Raw genomic sequence first — 19,032 nt, forward strand, 5'->3', positions numbered from 1 at the left:
ATGACCACAGCATGCCAGATCTGTAATCAGTGTTCTAAACAGAACAGAAGTGCACTGTAATATGTTGGGTGTGCTAATTTCCTTATGTTTGCTTTAGCATCTGTTGTCCCTGTTTCCTAAATCTGGATTTGATTAGCTTAACTTCAAATAAGAGAGAAAATATTTGATTTCAGAGTATAGTTTGCACACTTGCTGGAGGATTTAGATGTGTTAACCAGGAATAATGCTGAACAGGAAATGGAATATTTCGGGGTTGGACTTCTCAGAACACAATAATAGAGTAGGACTGTCTCTGAATGACTAGAGCATCCGAGAAAACTTGGATATGAGATGTTTCAGTTGTTGATACTGGCATTCTTAGTGGTTTTAAATGCATGCAGTTGCAAGGGTGTTTTAGATGGTGGCTTAGTGGCTTTTTAGCTACCGTTTGAGAACTTCAAGTCTGAGCTAGAGTAAAGTTTGTAATGGTTTTATAAAGTCCTCTATGTGACTCAACACTTTCTAATATGCTGCATCATTCTCTAGCCTGAAATGTCAGGGTGATTAATTGCTAGTTTCATTGATCAGCCGGTACCAGTTGGCCATTTTTTAAGCATAAATAAATACATCAGCTTGGTATGATTTGTCATTTGAGACTCATATTTTATGAACTGACTAATATCAATACAGTGCAAATTGTCATGTGCATATGCATCCATTAGATACTTAACCAACAACATCTGGAAACATTTTGCAGGTGCATCATCATTTATTTTCAGTTATAATCATTTAACCAGCTATCCTTAGCGTATCTGATATGATTTTTTTGAATCACAATTTGATTTCCTCTAAGAAATAAGCAAGAAAATAAATGCAAAAGTGTTTGAAAAACAATGTAGAAATGCAGTACTCAGTCCATCATTTTAGTTTCATGGCCACTCACTAAATTACAGCCTTCATGCCACAGCTGAAGGAAGTTGCCCTCGATAGAGCACAGTTAGAAATCACTCATACGTGCCATTTAAACAATGACGCACGACTGGCTTTTGATTGCTTTGTCATTTCGCCAGTCAAAGGAAATAGGTATGTCAAAAACAACTCTTTATGGACAACCACATTTTGTTAGTTACTTTTCATTTAGCAGCATGCTAATTGTGGGGTCAATTCCACCTAAATAAATTATGAGGTTAAAGGAACAGCTCAACTGTGAATCATTCTTTTGAGACAGATCTTTTCAATGTATCAGCTTATACAGTTCAGAAAACCATTCAAAATGATTTATTTGCAGGTTCAACTCACTGGCTCAGTGATTCGTTGCTGTGATATACTATCTAGAAATGTACTTTGACAAATTACTCCAATACCCACTAGGTTAGTGTTCTGACATGACTTAGAACTGCTAGTAATAGTCAGTGATTGACTTTTTGTGTTTTATGAAGGTTGTGGACACAGGAACATGGCCTGTTTGCAGTAACACAGAAAGAGAAACCTCAAGTTATTATGCACATAAACGCCTTGAAAACGATACATGGATGTCCGCATTACTGCAATAACTTGGCTCACATAACAAATACAACTCAAATATAGAAAGCCAGGTGCTCTTTTCTCCAACCTTTATTTATCCCCGGGTGGGCGGCAGAGCTCTTTATTTATTCGTGGTCAGGAGGGTGATGTTTGGATCAGGGCAGGGACTCGCACGGGGGTTTGGGAGAGTCACGCTGAGGACACTGTATCGGACAGAGATGTAATTGTGTCAAGTGACCCAGCCTCTGTAAAGTGGAATTCATAGCGAAGTTGAGGCCTCTTAAACGCTACAAAGCACTTTTTATAGGAGCGATTAAAGAAAATTACAGGGTCTGATTGTACATGATTGTCAGGGACGCGATCAGCCGCTGTGGTTTGGGCGTCTGCCTGGTTCATGCCAAGAGTGTGTGCACGTATGAGAGAGAGAGAGTGAGAGAGAGTGAGAGAGAGAGAGAGAGAGAGAGAGAGAGAGAGAGAGAGAGAGAGGCATAAAAAGACATTGACATTGCAATCATTTGATCTATGTCATATTATAGTATTATATTATAGTGTGGTTTTGTGCATTATTCTACCAGTGAACACCCAAGGGAAGAGACTTCGATTTAGCCGTTTGATAAGGATTAAATGGGAACACATCATTTACATTTTAAATTTAAAGATTAAAAATTGTTCACATCCTGTATGAGAATGAATTCCCACTTACTCTCTTTTTTCAGGTTTCAGGTGAAGCCTACATCAGATAGCACTTTATGATTTTACACCAGGAAACCTAAAACTTTGACTAAAGTTTGTGCGCTTGGTGTGATTATACTTGTCTTTGTTGTCATAAGTCACAAGCAGGATGATGACCAGAATAGTTCAGTGAAAACTGAAAAATATTTTGTTTACTTGCCTTCATGCTGTTCCAAACTTGTTCCAAACTTCATTCATTCATTCATTCATTCACGTGAAAGACAAAAGTAGATTTTTAAAGATTTTTTTTGAGCACTTTAATTTTTTTTTTTTTCATATGTAGAAACTGCTCATATTATCCACATCTGTCAAGTTCCAAAAAGAAACAAAAAGCACACAAAAAACACCACAAAAGTATCAGAAATTGCTCATTTAAAACTTAACGACATAATTTTATGGCTCTTGACAGTCAGATTTATTGGTGCTTGACAGACTTGGTTGTATATGGCAGAGGTAAATATTCATCAAAAATATATACTTTTGACCAAAAAAAAAAAGAGAATATACGGCATAAGGGTGAGTAAATAATGACATCATTTTTATTTTTGGCTAACAGCTACGTGCGTGCGTGAGTGATGGGAATGTATTGAATGGGAATCACATCACCTGTACATCGTTTCCTGTACTCTCTTTTCAATTAAAAGTAACAAAAAGACCAAACAAAAGCAATAAGCAGTCATCCATAGTGTCTAAGCTAATATTAGCATCCTTCCTTAGCACTAGCAAGTTCCTGTCTTCAAATAGCACATCCTCATCACAGATGCCATAGTAAAGCAAGTCTACTGGTGTTACGTTTCTTCCTGTCATCACTGCTGTCACTAGCTGTGCGTCGCCATTTGAAATCTGCCCGTTTGTACGGCCTAAATTATCACCGCTGTGACGTTAGCATAGCTGCACTCCACCAAACTCTACGCTCACTGCGACCAACCTGTAACTTTCCCCACTTCTATGTGCCAATGTCATAGAGTCGTAAGTTATGCCACCATGTCTTCGTTGGAGGGCTTGGGAAGGATTCTCTAACAGTCTGTCTTCAAGCACAGAGAGGAAGATGGATAATATTACAGTGAAAGTCACTCTCAACTGTTCATCTTCAGCTGCCAGTAAAATCATACCTCTTCAAAGAGGGCAATGTTTACTGCTCAGAAACATTATGGCATTCTTATTTCGGTATCATTCAAATGTTATAAAAAAACAAACAAATCCTAAAAAGCTTTAAAGGGGTCCTATTATGCTCATTTAAAAGGTTCATAAATTTGTTTATGGGGCCCATTGGAATATTTTTTTTACATCATTTAATGTTCAAAAATGTATTATTTTTCATTGTTCCAGCATCTGTTCTCTCTGAACGCTCTGTTTTAGTTTCCATTTCTTAAAAACCTGCCTTCCGAAAAGCGCAGTCTGTTGTGATTAGTCAATCACAGCATGTGTATGAAATGTAACACTATCTTTTAATTTGTAGTTAATTTTGAGATTTATGATTTATGAGACTTTATCTTTGAGACATTTTTTTTTTTTTTTTTTAAACTCTAGAAGAGACATGTCTTATTCAGATGTCAGGCAAAAGTCTCTATTTAAACTTGTTTTCTAACAGCAATTGAGATATCAAAGAAAACTCATTCGTTAATTTTATTTTTTCCTATGTGAAAAAGAAGTGCCTTCATTCATAGGTTCTATCTATTTACATGCTAATTATGTCTGTATAACATAAACCGTTTAAATGTTAAATAATCGTGAATGAAAAGGTTTGTCACGGGCGAAATACCACGGCAGATTGCCTGGGCACCTGGAACCAGTACAATAAAATGTCAACAAAAAAAATTAATTTCACAATATGATTTATTGATGAAGTCTGCTCTTACTAAAAGCAGATGTTTAGAAATTTCAGAGTGTTAATAAAGCACAGATTGCATCATATTAACCCGAACAGGACTACAAATATTACTATTCTAACTGTAGAAATAAATTGCTCTATATGATCCAAGCACCTGTGAAGAGCTGTGTAGTTCCTAAGGTCGTTTTGCCATCCAAAAATATGTTCACCCATAATGTTGTGTTTCTCTCCATAGATGTTCTGTGTCCCAACATGAAAGTCCAGGCAGGCCGTTTCAGACCGAACAGCACCAGTGCTGGACAGACGGAGGTCCCAGGTAATGTGTCCATGTTCTTCCCATAGTGCTGTGCTGTTAAAAAATGTATTGTCTTCCATCATTTGCGTCGTTAACATCTCAAAACTGGTATTTTATGATCTTTTAATATATGTTTCATCTTCAGATGTGAGAAAACGAAAACTTTTCTTCCTCTCATGGTTATACAGTTACATGAAATTTTATTTTCCGGTCAAAAATAAATGAAGAAGTGCACAGCATAATGATTCTGACATATGGACTCCCAATCTTGCACTTCAGAGTCTTTTTTTGTGTGGATGTAAGTATTAATACCACAAACTACAAGCCTAGTTTCTACATTTAAAGTACTTTTGGATCCGAAATAAAGCATTCTTTTCCCTGAAGGTTATGCTTTAAAACATGAAACATTGCAGCGAGACATCGATGTTTCGAAATAAGAGTTATTTTGCCCTCCTCTGTTCTAAGAAACGTGGAGTTCTTTAGTGATTACACAGATCTGGAGGGATGTTGTGTTTGGGTCTTCAGGGGTTTCTGAGTTCCTCTGCGAGACTCCCACTCAAATTCATCAACCTTAAGTAAGAAACCAGACCAAAACAGAGAGAGAGAGCACTTACCTGTGCAAGAAAATGACTATACAATCTGGTGCTATAGGAGTGTGCGGAATAGAAGGACTGATTCACTGCAGGCATATACAGACACTGCTATATGTACAAAATGGTCAAGAGAGCTGTTTTTCATAAATCTGATGAGTTTGGGTCGTGTTTTAATTGCTCAAATCTCTCTTGATAAATCCCAAAAAGAAGTCGTAACCCTGGAAAATGATTTATATTTCTTCGTTTGACATATTTTATATCTGCATTGTTTAAAAAAAAAAACTTTGTAAATTCTCTGGAATGTGGTCCACTTGACTCTAATTACTTATAATAAGGAAGTGTGCTGTCTTCGGTGTTCAGGTGAAGTTTAAGGTGTGATCTCTCCATGTCTGAACATCATTTGTGGGTCACAGCGCTTTCCTCATCGTTCCTATCATCTTCTTGAAGTTTGTGCTTAGATCTGTTTGGTTGCAGTTCTTTTGGATCGCACCGACTAGACTAGATCTCTCCTCCTTTGGTGGCTGTAAGTGTTAATTATGGTGTCTTGCTCCTGTAATCTGCGATACTCAAGAGAACAACACAAGCTAAATCTTCAGGGAAATTCCAGGTTCACATGAGATGTCACAATTGCTGAAGCTGCCAACATCTGCATGCTGTTTCTGAAGTTTGGAACGTCAGTGTTGGCCAAAGCAAGGCCAAAATGGATATAAAATGTTGCTGACTCAAGACTGTATCTGTAAAGTAACTTTATCAATACAAAACTAGTTTATTTGTAGCACTTGCACACTAGATAAAGCTCTGATAGAGTGTTTGACAAATGTGTAAGATGTGTTTTAAGGGTTTGGAAAGTTCAAATATATAGTAAATTGGATTTCTGAAAGCATAACTAGACATCTCTGAAATTCTCATTGATCATCAGTGTGTTAGAATGCATTTGAACCAGCTTTTCTCAAATTTTGGTGCACAAACCCTTGTTTTCCTCTAAATCTGCAATGCACCATTAAATCAGTTGCCTGCATTGTGGGGTGTAAGTGCACTAACTAATTTTTATCGTTCATATATTCAACATAGCTTTTTACTAATGTATTAAGGCACATTCACACCAAATAATCACCATAAAGATAACTATAATGTATAATGATAACAACATTAGCATCCTCTGCTATGTACCATTAGCTATGTTTATTCTAAGCTCGCCCTGCAGTTTTCTCTTCTGCCACTTTAAATGATCGAGCTCTTTAAAGCAGGATAGACTCTGATTGGCTGTCAATATTTTTAAAATCCATCACCTGGGGAACATTTTTTTTATGAAAGTGATTCCAACTAAATTGTTGGAATATAATATAGGCTATGTTTATCAGTTTGTTTGAGGTACATGTTTTGCGCATGCGCGGCCACGGCCAAAGAAATTAAACAGAATATGGGTCTCAAGATGCGTTGTTAATAGTTTCATTATTTTTTAAGCATCTTAAAAACATTGCGCTTATCCAGCTAAATGCTGAGGGGACAAAACATCAAGATGTCCATTTAGCGCATGCGTCCGGATCAAAGAGTTGGCTGTAACCACAGAGAAGTCTGTCACGCTGACACACTGTGGCCGTTTTAAAACGCTGCCGTTAGCGTTTTTATGCGTTGACATCTTGTACTTAAGGGGGCTGGTTTCTATGGTCGTCGCTTTGTGTGCTGGAGTGCCCATGTGTTCGGATCAAAGTCATGCGTCGCAACGCGCTCATCTGTGCCGCGCCGCAGAACCCTCGCTCTCTCACTGTTTAAAATAAGACTCGCTCGTGATTATACGCTTTCACTCGCCAGACCCAAATTACAGGTCCTGCAAGCGAAACGCTATCGAGAGAGAGTCAGAGAGAGAGTCGTGCCTGGCGCATGGAGACGCAGAGTTGTGGAAATGAGCTGAGAAGCGAACAGCTGGAGCCTACATACAATTTGGCATTGGCATTATAGTACTATAAATACTATATAAAGTATTTTGCCATAAATACCTGACATTTTTTATTTGCTGATGACAATCTAACCAGGTTTGATGTCAATGATCTTGAACAGCATTGGTTCTCATGTGTTAATGAGAAAGAGATTTTAGAGCAATATTTTCTGCAAACAACTGCTTAAATTTTGTTTTGTTCTTTGCTTCAGACAACAAGTACCATAAATAAGTAATTTGGGCTACTTTTTATGGTTTTAAACATCTCCTTTTGTGTGTCAAAAACAAGAGGGTGAGTAAATGATGACAAATTTCTCTCTTTGTGAACTATTCCTTTAAGGGGCAAATCACACTATACTTGCTCTATATGCAAATATTGATTAATCTATTGGTCCAATGTTTTGAAAACTTATTTTTAACTTGATACAGCTTTCATGGCACAAGAGACTGCAAAAGCACAGATGGAACACAAGAAAGTGTGAACGGCCCCCTATAATGCTGACCTGGCAGAAACCTTGAGGGATTTGTTAAAAAAATCTTGAAAGATGAAAAGTGCTTTTGCTGTTTTATGCATTTTTTGTACTTTGCTGTTAACAGGGTATCTGCTTACTTTCTACGTTCTCAGCCACCTGTTACAGACACACACACACACACACACACACACACACACAGTCTGGCCTAGACTTGCACGTTCTCACATTACCACCAAGTTAAACAACTCCAAACATCCTTCAGTTCAAATAATCGTTGACTGTTTAAAAGAGCCCCCGTTTGCTGACACGAACACACCTGCCCTAAGAAAACAACATGAGAATTCATCAAGTGAAAGTGAGATTTAATAGGCGGCATATACACAAACCATCAGCGGTTCATGTACAGTATCGACAGCTGTTTTGAACGTTTAACTCAACCAGCATTAGAGTGTCGCAGATCGACCCTTGACTTTCTTCCTCAGGCAACGCCCAGGGCCCCGCTGGCATCGCCATGGCGACAGACTATATATTGGTTAAATATTGCCCTGGTTTGGCCACTATACTAGGGTAAAAGGCCAATACTGCCAACCTCAGTAGATACACACACACACACACATGGAGCACCACTGACGTAATTGCACATGAAAGGTTGGTTTTTAAAACATCTGGTGCAGCAAGTGCAGTTTAATGAGTGTTGGCTGCAGATCTAAAGCGTTAATTAATGGGCTGATATCCACACACACACACACACACAGCTCCACTTTACTATTTTTAAAAAACAATGATGTCATGTTTGTTCCCAGAGGCATGGATTTTTTTTTTGTGTGAATGTGGAAAGTGGCCCGAGTGAGGCTTGTTGTTTTGCTCGTGGATAAAGAGGAGAGATATTAAAACACTTAAAACACAGCTGATCAATTTGACTGTAATTTCCTATTTGTTGTGATGTGTTTCATTGTTTATGTTTCTTTATTACATGTTTATTACATATTACATTATTACTTTCTGGAATACGTGATTCTGATTGGTCAGTCATGGCATTTTGTGGTCAAATATTTGTGTGTAATAATGCTAAATGTATAGTTGACTGTTGTCTCAAATGATTTCCTATTTAGCTGTTAGTTTCATGTCCCTTGTATCATTTTCTGACTTAATTTCTTCTGTTTTTTATGATATATATATATATATATATATATATATATATATATATATATATATATATATATATATATATATATATATATATATATATAGAAATATATAGATATATATTTTAAGTGTCCTTACACAGGTCAAGCTGTTTGGAGAATGGGTGGAAATATATAAATAATATTATAATAGGGTGAACTGCCCTAATGTGGGACACTGCCTAATGTGGGACACCTAAGGTCTAGTGTTTGTAGGTCCCCCATAAATACATGAATGACAGTGAAACTATGGGTTAGACAAAGCTGTGGTGTCATGTGATCAAAATCACATGACCTATCAAATGTCCAATCATATTTGAGGGTGGAGCAATCATCAAACAGGAGGCACCTTGTGTGAAGACCATCCGAAGGCCATTGACATAGAGTTTTAACAAGTTTGATATTAAGGAGTTAAATACATTTTAAACAATGCAATCCTGGTACTTTTTAGCCTAATATGCTTATGAAATGTTTGTCCATCCAAAAATAGTCTAACTTTGTGTGTATAAACTATATATTTTATATTTTTAACAAATTTCTTAGTGTCCCACATTAGGAAATGTGGTTTCCAAATCTGGGACAGCATGATCAGCCTAATGTGGGACAGTACTTCAATGAGTCAAAAATGTGTGGTGGGTCATGATTTGTGGGACAAACATGGTTATTTACATGGTTTTAGTCTTGTAATGCAATATTACAATACTGTTAATGCAGATTTCTACAGTAATGTGAATTTTTTATTCTTGAAGGGCGGTTTGAAGGCTCTTTTTTTGTGTGTATGTGTGCGTGTGCATGCCTACATATGTGTGTGTCTCTCTCTGTGTGTGTGTGTGTGTCATGTATGTGCCATGTATGTGTAAAAGGTATAGTTGACTTAAAATGAAAAATAGCTCTGAATTTAAAAATGCAGTAGAAAACCAATAAAGCAATTCCACTTTATTTTATGCATCTGATTAATTCAATGAAATGTATTTTAGATCACAATGGCAAAGGTGAGAAAGACAGGGACAGATTGTCACAGAAAGAGAGGCAGAAACAGGGAAAGGATAAGAGAAAGAAACTTAATCAGTGGAGGCAGGACAGGATGAAAAGAGCCATAGAGGAGTATTGTTGAGGATGGTGGGGTCCCTCAGCTGAGACTGTTGGCGAGGGCATGGAATGTCCCTATCTACTCTCCAGTGAATCTAAAATAAAAGATTTTACTATTCTACATGTATCAATGTGATTTTTGGTCTTTTATCATAGATTTTTCAGTGTCCCACATTGGGGAAACGTTCTGTCCCACATTAGGAAGCTGCAGATTTTCTCAGACGACTTGCAATAAGAGCACTAATATGTCTATAATTTATCTTATGAATGGGTTATCTGAATTTTCTCTTTTGATTTGATTAGGATACATCCTGGGGTTTTTAAAATGGTATTGGGTGTGGATTTAATGTTTTGGTTACACATCGCAATATGTCACAGAAGTCTGAAGTGCAAAAAATGTCCCACATTAGGGCAATTCACCCTATATAATAATGCGATAAATACAAAAATGTATTTGAATAGGCCTATATATAATAAAAAAAATTATACTTTTAAAATAAAATACATAAATTATGCATTATATATATATATATATATGATCATATAAGTTATATAATAATTTGTATTTATAATACAATTCACATATTTTATACATTGTATCATAATATAAATAATTACATTTTATTGCACATTTCATGCATTATTTTGAGTCAATTAAAATTAACATGTGATAATAAATTATATTTGAACTTAAACAGAACTTGTGTATGGAGTTTTTAAGCACTGCCATATGAAATGTGCTAAATCAGTAAATGTGCCTAGCCTAGCAAAAACATAGAAGCTATATCATTGCACGCAGGCCTTTTGTTTATTGCATTGTGACATTATATCTTAATCTTATTGATCTATTTTTTTATAAGAGTGAATTCTCTGCTTCAAGAAAGATTTAGGAGCAGTTCATTTTCAGTATGTTGTCATTTTGAACTGTCTCTTGGGCTCCACCTAGTGATCATTGATGGAAAGACGTGTTAACAATATTCAACAGTACAACACATTCCTCTGGAGCAATGTTCCAATCAACCAATCAGATTTTAGTGTACAGTTTATGTAACGTTTTTTCTTCTTATCTGGTCTCAGGTTTTGATTTGATGGAATACTTCAATGTGAGAGATTTTCTTGGAGAAAAATTTGAGCCAGGTCAGACCCCGTATGTCCGACTTGGTACCATGCCCATCGTCCAGCAAACACAGTAAGTGAATCATTACTTGCAATGGAATATTTAAAAAATCACTTTATTTTAATGTTGTTTTTTTCTGCAATTTTTCTCTTTTTAACAAAGCTCTCTTGTGTTGTAGAGATGTCTTGCCGCAGGGTCTGCCTGATGAATACGCCTTCGTGACCACATTTAAGTTCAGGAAGACCTCTCGTAAGGAAGACTGGTACCTGTGGCAGGTCTATGACAAATACGGCATCCCGCAGGTGTGGACAACTCATTCTGGGCCGCCAATGAGGATCTGATATTTCAATTGCTCTATTTTTTAACCGAATAAAACCTAAGTCAAATATATTGTACGTATATTCTCCAGGTGTCCATCCGTCTGGATGGAGAGAACAAGGCAGTGGAGTACAACGCCGTGGGCCTGACGAAAGATGCGGTCCGGGCAGTCTTTAAGAACCCAGAGGTGGAAAACCTGTTTGATCGCAACTGGCATAAGATTGGCATGAGGGTGGACTCCAAATCTGTATCCCTGTTCCTGGACTGCAAGCACATTGACACGGCGCCCATAGAGGAAAGAGAAGACATTGACATCCAGGGAAAGACTGTCATCGGCAAGAGACTCTATGACAGCGTTCCCATTGATGTAAGCACCATGTTGAGGTTTATTTATACACACTCTCATTTAGATTAGCTTACATCGTACAGAGTAAGTTGCACAAAAATACTGTGAAATGATGGCATCAAATGGTAAAAGCATAGTATACTGAGGTACTGATTGATTATTTTTTATACCATACACTGTAAAAAATTGACCGTAAAATTTACAGTAACTTACTGGCAACGATTAGCCAGTAAGTTACTGTGAATACGTTTTACAGTAAGGGTACTGTACTTCCATTTACAGTATTTTGTGTATTCACTGTAAAATAAAAAACAATTAAACACTGTGATTTTAGTTGTATTTACAGTATTGATTGTTTTACTGTAGAAAAAATTAATAAATACTGATTTCAATTGCATTTACATACAAAAAAACAGTTAAGCACTGTTTTTTATGTATTGTATGCAATACAGTACTATAAACAGTAGATAACAGTTAATCACTGTAAATTCAGTTTCTCACTGTACAATTTAAATACTGTATCACTCTGATTTAATATTAGCCATCATTAAAAGAATCACTCATATTCTAAAACATTGCAATCAACTGCAGACAATAAGAAAATTGTTAATAGTTATTTATTTAAAAACATTTGGTGAACAGGAATGACAAAACAGGTACAACATAAAGGGATAATGGACATTGGACAACATGCCATTATACCGTCCAAAGTTAACGCACATTCTATGTTTGTAATGCAGCCACAACGCCCAGCGGAGTGTGTTAACTTTGGATAGTCTAATGGCGGTAAGTCTATTATCACGCTTATTCTACTGTTGCTAAATTTACTTTACAATTGCAGAAGATTTTACAAAACGAGGCTATTTCATTACAAGTTTTGTAAAGTTACAGAGCAAACTGTTACTAGTTCATTCACTAGTTCCGCATGACTGGTTGCTATGACGGAACAATAATGCAAATTGATACAATACGGTCAAAAAATGTAACTACTTTGAAGCCGTGCAAATAACTGATTATTACCACATTCTAAAGAGCAATAAATAACACTATGGCAATATTGAAATAAAATAAAACATTAAACAATAAAATATTTAACATTTGTATGAACATTTAAAACAGAAAGGAAAATAAACTTCCCCTGCCACTTGACAAAGGTCTATGACCTCTTGCATGCCCTGACCTTGGAGACCTAGAATCCTAGTTGGAGCCCTGAAATTAAAGAAGAAAACACATTAGATCAGCTAAACACTGATTTTCAAGTTTTACGGCTGTATGTTAATAGGGCTGGGCAAAAAAATTTGATTTTTCGATTAATCGTTTTTTAAAATGTGGTCGATTCAAAATCGATTCTTAGGGACCACGAATCGTTTTTTTCCATATTCAGGGCTCTAATTTCGGCATGGTATTTTGCGCATTTTAATCATTCCCGTTGGTCTCCCACTTATAATGCGGTAAATTCCTGCAACATTGATTCACTTTAGCCTGTAGGTTGAGTATATTAATCCACAGATTCTAAAACCAAATCAGTCATTTAAAAATCAACAAAAAAATAATAATAAAAAAAAAAAAAAATCACAGAAATTCAGGCCCTGATATTCACCCAAAAGCCGGTATAAGTTTTCCTACACTGTTCATAGGCTTGCAGCCTCCACAGCTAATGCTGTGAGATTTTATGTATGTTTAATCTTAAACATAAAATAACCTGATCATGTTTGATCAAGGCAAGCGACTGCTCTGACTTGCATAACAATCCTGTCTATTCATTTGAAATATAGAGTTGGGTTCTGTTTTAATGTACCCAAGTGTACCTAAAATAAAAAGAGTTTAATATACAGGTTTGTGGCTCTTAATTTCTTTTTATTAATTTAAAATCGAGAATCGAAAGCTTGCGAATCGAAATCGAATTGGAACATCTGAATCGTTAAGGTTTTAATGGTATTACTACTCTTACCGATACTGCTTATCGATCCGGTACTTTAACGGTATTCTTGTCGGTACTTTTTGATATATATATATATATATATATATATATATATATATATAAAAAGATAAACAATTAAAAAGATACACACTATATAGGTCTACACAGTGCTTTAATTTCAGGAAGGTCTACTAATGTTCAGGTAGGCTATGGTCTAAACAGAATTCTATTAAAGTAATCAAATGTAAAATAATGCTGCATAGTTTATCATAGATAGATTAATGCTTATTAAAGCTGAAGTTGTTCATTCAAGAGCTGTGAGTGATTTCGTCTTTGCCTTTTGTTGTTTAATTCGCAGTAATGGCTCAATCGTCAGCATGTTTATTAGACACTGCCTCATTAAGACCGAGTGCAGATCTAATAGGCGACTGATGCACTATATTTTCTCCCAACTATTTCCATAACTACGTCCATTTTAGACATATTTTTGTGTACATTTGATCGTTAAGTATAACTTACTGAATACATGAAACATCGGTACATGAAACCGAAAGTATAATTTGCTCATCTCGTTGCGGTGTGTTTCGGAGCACGCGCGCCGCCTTAGGAACAGCATCTCATGAGCATATTTTGTGCTATTAATAGCTCTTTATTATTAAACGCATCCCACAATTTAGCAACAGTAGCTAGACTGCATTTTACAACAATCACTGAATGCTGAATCTGATTCTGTCGTTACGTTTGAGTTTTATGGAAAAATGAGAGCGTAGCCTACTGCTGCGAAGGGAATGCAGCTATAGTTTTTAATGGTTTTACCTCAAATATATTATTATTATAATCTTTGGAAGCCAAAATCTAAAATAAAATCAGACTAATCACAAATCTGAAGTGTAACCAGGCTATGTTTGAATGTTTAGTTCTGTCCTCCGTCGTCACTCATTAGGGCTGTCGAAATGTTTTAATATTATGGTATATATAAATGGCTGGCGAGATAAAACGTCTTTATAGCAATAATAACATTACGTGTATTTTTCCAAGTACCGACAGCAGAATCGATAACGTTCGAGCTTATCGATACAGCGGTCTTTCAAAATTCAGCCCCGGGGCGCGTTTAATACCGGCTTTCGGTACCCATCCCTACCCAGCCCTATATGTTAATGGAATATATTTTTATGAATGAAGGTGTGTATCACTGATATTAGTAATATAGCTACTGATGTCTCGATGAAAATGTTTAAGAATCAATATCAGTTTTGTAAAAATGAGAATGGATTAAAATCAAAAAATCTATATTTTTTTACCCAGCCCTAATAAATAAGGTAACAGTTTATGTTTTACTTGCATATATGATTTAGTCAATCAAGAGCAATCAACAAGTCTCTCTCTCTCTCGTCAGTTAACGTTGATAAGCTACATTATGTCTTGTTTGACTTTCTTTGCCATTTACATCTGTCTGAGGTATGTGTTATGTAATCTTGTTAAAATGGATTTCATAAAATTGGTATCGAAAAAAGTATCGTTAGGAACCGGTATCGAAACTGAGGTATCGAAAATGGCACCGGATCGAAAGATTTTGAACAATAGCCAGCCCTATCGATACCAGTATCGGTGCATCCCTAATAATTATTATTATTATCAAATTATGATTAATTATATTATACCCACATATACCTATATTATTAATATATTATTATTAATATTATAATTGTTATTAAAGCTATTATCAGAACCTCACCTGTATCTAGTCAGTTAGCAAATACATGGAGGTTCATATATGAAGTCTTCCGCTTCACCACTCTCCCAGTCGTCTTGCTCATCTACTCCTTGGCAGTGCACTTGTTAGAGTCAGGATTAATCCTGACTAAAAACCTATGAACATGAGTATAGGAGTTAGGGGATGGGACAATATGTACACATTAATGAATAACTGTAAGTGCAGTGAGCAATGTAGAATCATAAAGGCCAGCTGACAGAGGCATTTCACACCTCAACAGGAGTTAGTGAAGGCTGTCTACTTTCTCGATTACCATTCCTCTTCGAAGGTCGACTAGATCATGCGGCCGACTAGATCATGCGGCAAGCCACTGACAACAGGCGCAATGGGATTCAATGGACCCCATTTACACAACTGGACGACAATATTCTCTGACTTAAGTATCCGCACCCGATGGTCAAATTACAATTATTCTGTGTTGTTATGCGTGATAATAAATGGATGATCGTAACCTTCAACAGCAGATTCGGCGACGGTTGATGTGCGCATCTTTAATGGTAACATAATACACTGATTAATGAGTGCTGATTTTAAATTAACATTTCTTTAAAACAAAATTTATATGACAGACTTTCCTTTTCTTAATGGCATAAACAAGCTTTACTCCCAACTGTAATGTCATTGTTTGAACAGGCAAGCACACATCACTTTTGAAGAAAAAATTAAAATTGAGAATGCAGTGCATCGCGATGCATTGTGATATCGAATTGAACTGAATCGATGACATAATCGTAATCGAACCGAACCGTAAGACCAGTGTCGGTTCACACCCCTAATTTTAAAGGGAGAAGATGATTTTGAACAGCTTTTCAATTGTCAATTTGCTTTTACACTGCAATAAAACTATTTAAGATAAAAAATACCTCTGAACAAACTCCAGTGTTGTGCTGGCTTCCACCTGATACTCTAGGTTGAATACGTAGTAACAGGCGAAGAGAGCGGCCAAGGCAGTGGTGAAGTCCGCCATGTGAGCAGGTGGGATTACGACCCTCCCCTCGATCGACAGCATCCATTTTTTTGCAGTCAGGATTGTCTCTCCTTAGTAAAGACAACAGTCATCACAAAAATTATATTTCATAGCAATACATTCTATAAACCTTTGTGTTGTCATTATCATCGTCAAAGGTTGTCTGAAAAGTGTGATCTAGTAGTTCACTGTCTGATGACACGGAGGCACAGGTGATGTTAGTACTAGTACTGGTAGAACTTTGGCTAATACGTGGAGAACTAGATATACGTATTTCCGATTCAAGTGCGAGGCAAAGGTTGAACGGACACGGAAATGTTTTAAACAATTAATATAAGGGCATGACACTTTTGTGCCATCTTTAATAACTTATGCCAATGAAGATGTTCATGTAAGCTTGGAAATTTTGCTGACACATAACGTTAGTTACAACCTTCAACAGAGCAAGCCAAATCAACTCCATCAATTTTCCTTTTAAGTCCTGGTTTAACGTTAGCTTAGCAGTAGGCCTACCACAAGGGTGTGGTACTGAATTATTATTATTTTTTTAACTTAACTTTTACTCCTAGTAGTGATGGTAAATGTACTTACTAATTTTCTGGAAGTCCCGATAAGCAGTTGGTGAAGGATCCGCGATTCCAAGATGGAAACTCCAGTAGAGGCCACGGGTGGGAAAAATACATTAACGATAAAGGCTGTGAAAACGTCTCCGTCGGAGCTCTCACGGAAACGTTTTCGCTGAATTCCTCTCAGGCAAAAAGTGAAAGATATCAACACAAAGACGAAAACAAAATAAATAGCAGCTACAACCACAAGACAAAGCCATGTATAAAGAAACGTAAATTTAAATAATAGTCTGTTATTAACGGCTGTGAAAACGTCTCCGTCGGAGCTCTTACTGAAACGTTTTCGCTGAATTCCTCTCAGGCAAAAAGTGAAAGAAATCAACACAAAGACGAAAACAAAATAAATACAGCCACAAGACAAAGCCGTGTGTAAAGAAACGTACATTTGAGAATTAACGGAGCTTTTCTGTCACTGACGACGAGTCATAAATTCAAGTGCTGCTTCTTTCGCGCTTTTTTCCAACAGATTCTAGAACTTTCTAGACTGGGTAAACCCCGCCCACTCTGCCGGCGCTTTGATTTCGCCCTATGATTTCGCCCTGCACCTCAGAAACAGCTCTGGAAACATGCACGTTTATCTCTCCTGCTTCTGAAGAAAAAATATATAAAACTGATTTTTGTAAAATAAAAATCCCATGGTACGTATTTATGAGTTAACCAGACATCCCCAATTTTGGCAAGTAATGCACATGACATAGCCTACCCAAAATAAAAGTCATTCTGAATAGACACATAACCTTAGAAAGCTTGAGAGTTTTGGCTCAAGTTCAAAACTCAAAATTAATCATATGTTATTAATATTGAGATATATAAGCTCAAAAATAAAAACAACAAATATTAAGAATATATTTATCAAATGTATAAAAATATTAATATTTTAATATTAATATACATAATTATGTGAATATACTATTGCAACTTATAACCAATGGTCATGCTTCATTTCAAATCTGAGGATGACATCTCAAAAAATTATATTTATGAAGCCTATATTGTTAGACCATGTCAGGGGAGACTTTGGAGAAGTTTAAGATAAGGCTTATCAAATATTGTATTGCCCTGTTAACACCCATTTACACACAAACACCCATTTACAGTCACAAAACAAACAAACAAAAAATATTATTGGAATCTTATGTGAATTCTTAAAAAAAAAAATATTGTATGGAATAGAAAGCTCCTGCAGCAGGTGCATCAGAGTACAAGTTACATGACACATTTTAATTGATTAATATTACACTTTTACTTAAAGCTCACCATCGAGTATTTATATCATATTCCGGTAATGAATTCTGAACAACAATAATCTGGGGGCCGTCCATGTGAAAGGGGTACAAAGAAAGATATGATAAAAAAAAAGGAAAATTACAGTAGTTTACTTTACTATTTACAGTACTATAGTGGCTAAATTGTGATTTTTTTACAGTAATGATTTGACTACTGTGATTTCAACTGTAATGCTTGGACTACTGTGATTTTTACGGTCTTACTGTAAACTTTACAATATTCTACTGTAAAAATCTTATACAGTAATGTTACTGTGAAATCTACAGTAAATAACTGTAGATTTCACAGCCATTTTTTACAGTGTAGTATTTGCATGGCACTTCATAGACAGAACACCATCATGGTAGTCTCTAAAAAGCATGGTAAAAAAGTAGTTCATGATTTGATGGTACATCAGTTTTCAGAAGTTTAAGGTCAGCAATTCTTTTTTTTTAAAGAAAAAATACTTTCTAATAATTTCTATTCATTGAAGAATCCTGAAATAAATGTATTACGGTTTCCACACAAAATAAGCAGCACCATAGTAATCAGAAATGTTTCTTGAGCAGCAAATCCTCATATTAGAATGATTTCTGAAGGATCATGTGACACTGAAGACTGGAGTAAAGATGCTGAAAATTCTGCTTTGCATTACGGGAATATATTACATTTTAAAATATATTACAATGGAAAACAGTTATTTTAAATTGTAATACTATTTCACAATATTACATTATTTTTGATCCCATAAATGCAGCCTTGGTGAGCAGAAGATACTTTGGAATTTTTATTATTTTTAAAATCTTTTTGACCCAAACTTTTGAACTGTACCGTATGTTTATGGAGTTTTAAGTCAACCAAAATCACAGCTAATACAATCCTGTCTTTCCTCTATAGTTTGACCTCCAGAGGATGGTGATCTACTGTGATGGTAAACAGTCTGAGCAGGAGACGTGTTGCGATATCCCTGGTGGACCAGTAAGTGCATCTGACTCACACACACACACACACACACACACACCTTTATTCTCACCTCGTTATGTCTTCATGAAGAATATGTA

The 19,032-nt window shown here is 36.0% G+C and overlaps 1 protein-coding gene across 1 annotated transcript in view; it reads left to right on the forward strand.

The window, feature by feature from the left end:
• col22a1 (collagen, type XXII, alpha 1) overlaps positions 1-19,032 on the forward strand; it is a 66,698-nt gene that overhangs the window by 7,404 nt on the left and 40,262 nt on the right. The window contains exons 4-8 of the mRNA XM_084131327.1: positions 4,302-4,382; positions 10,714-10,825; positions 10,932-11,055; positions 11,163-11,438; positions 18,869-18,949. Coding sequence (XP_083987453.1) covers positions 4,302-4,382; positions 10,714-10,825; positions 10,932-11,055; positions 11,163-11,438; positions 18,869-18,949 — 674 coding nt within the window. The remainder of the gene's footprint in view (positions 1-4,301; positions 4,383-10,713; positions 10,826-10,931; positions 11,056-11,162; positions 11,439-18,868; positions 18,950-19,032) is intronic.

Source organism: Abramis brama (assembly GCF_963993115.1).
Source record: "Abramis brama genome assembly, chromosome: 12".
NCBI lineage: Eukaryota > Metazoa > Chordata > Actinopteri > Cypriniformes > Leuciscidae > Abramis > Abramis brama.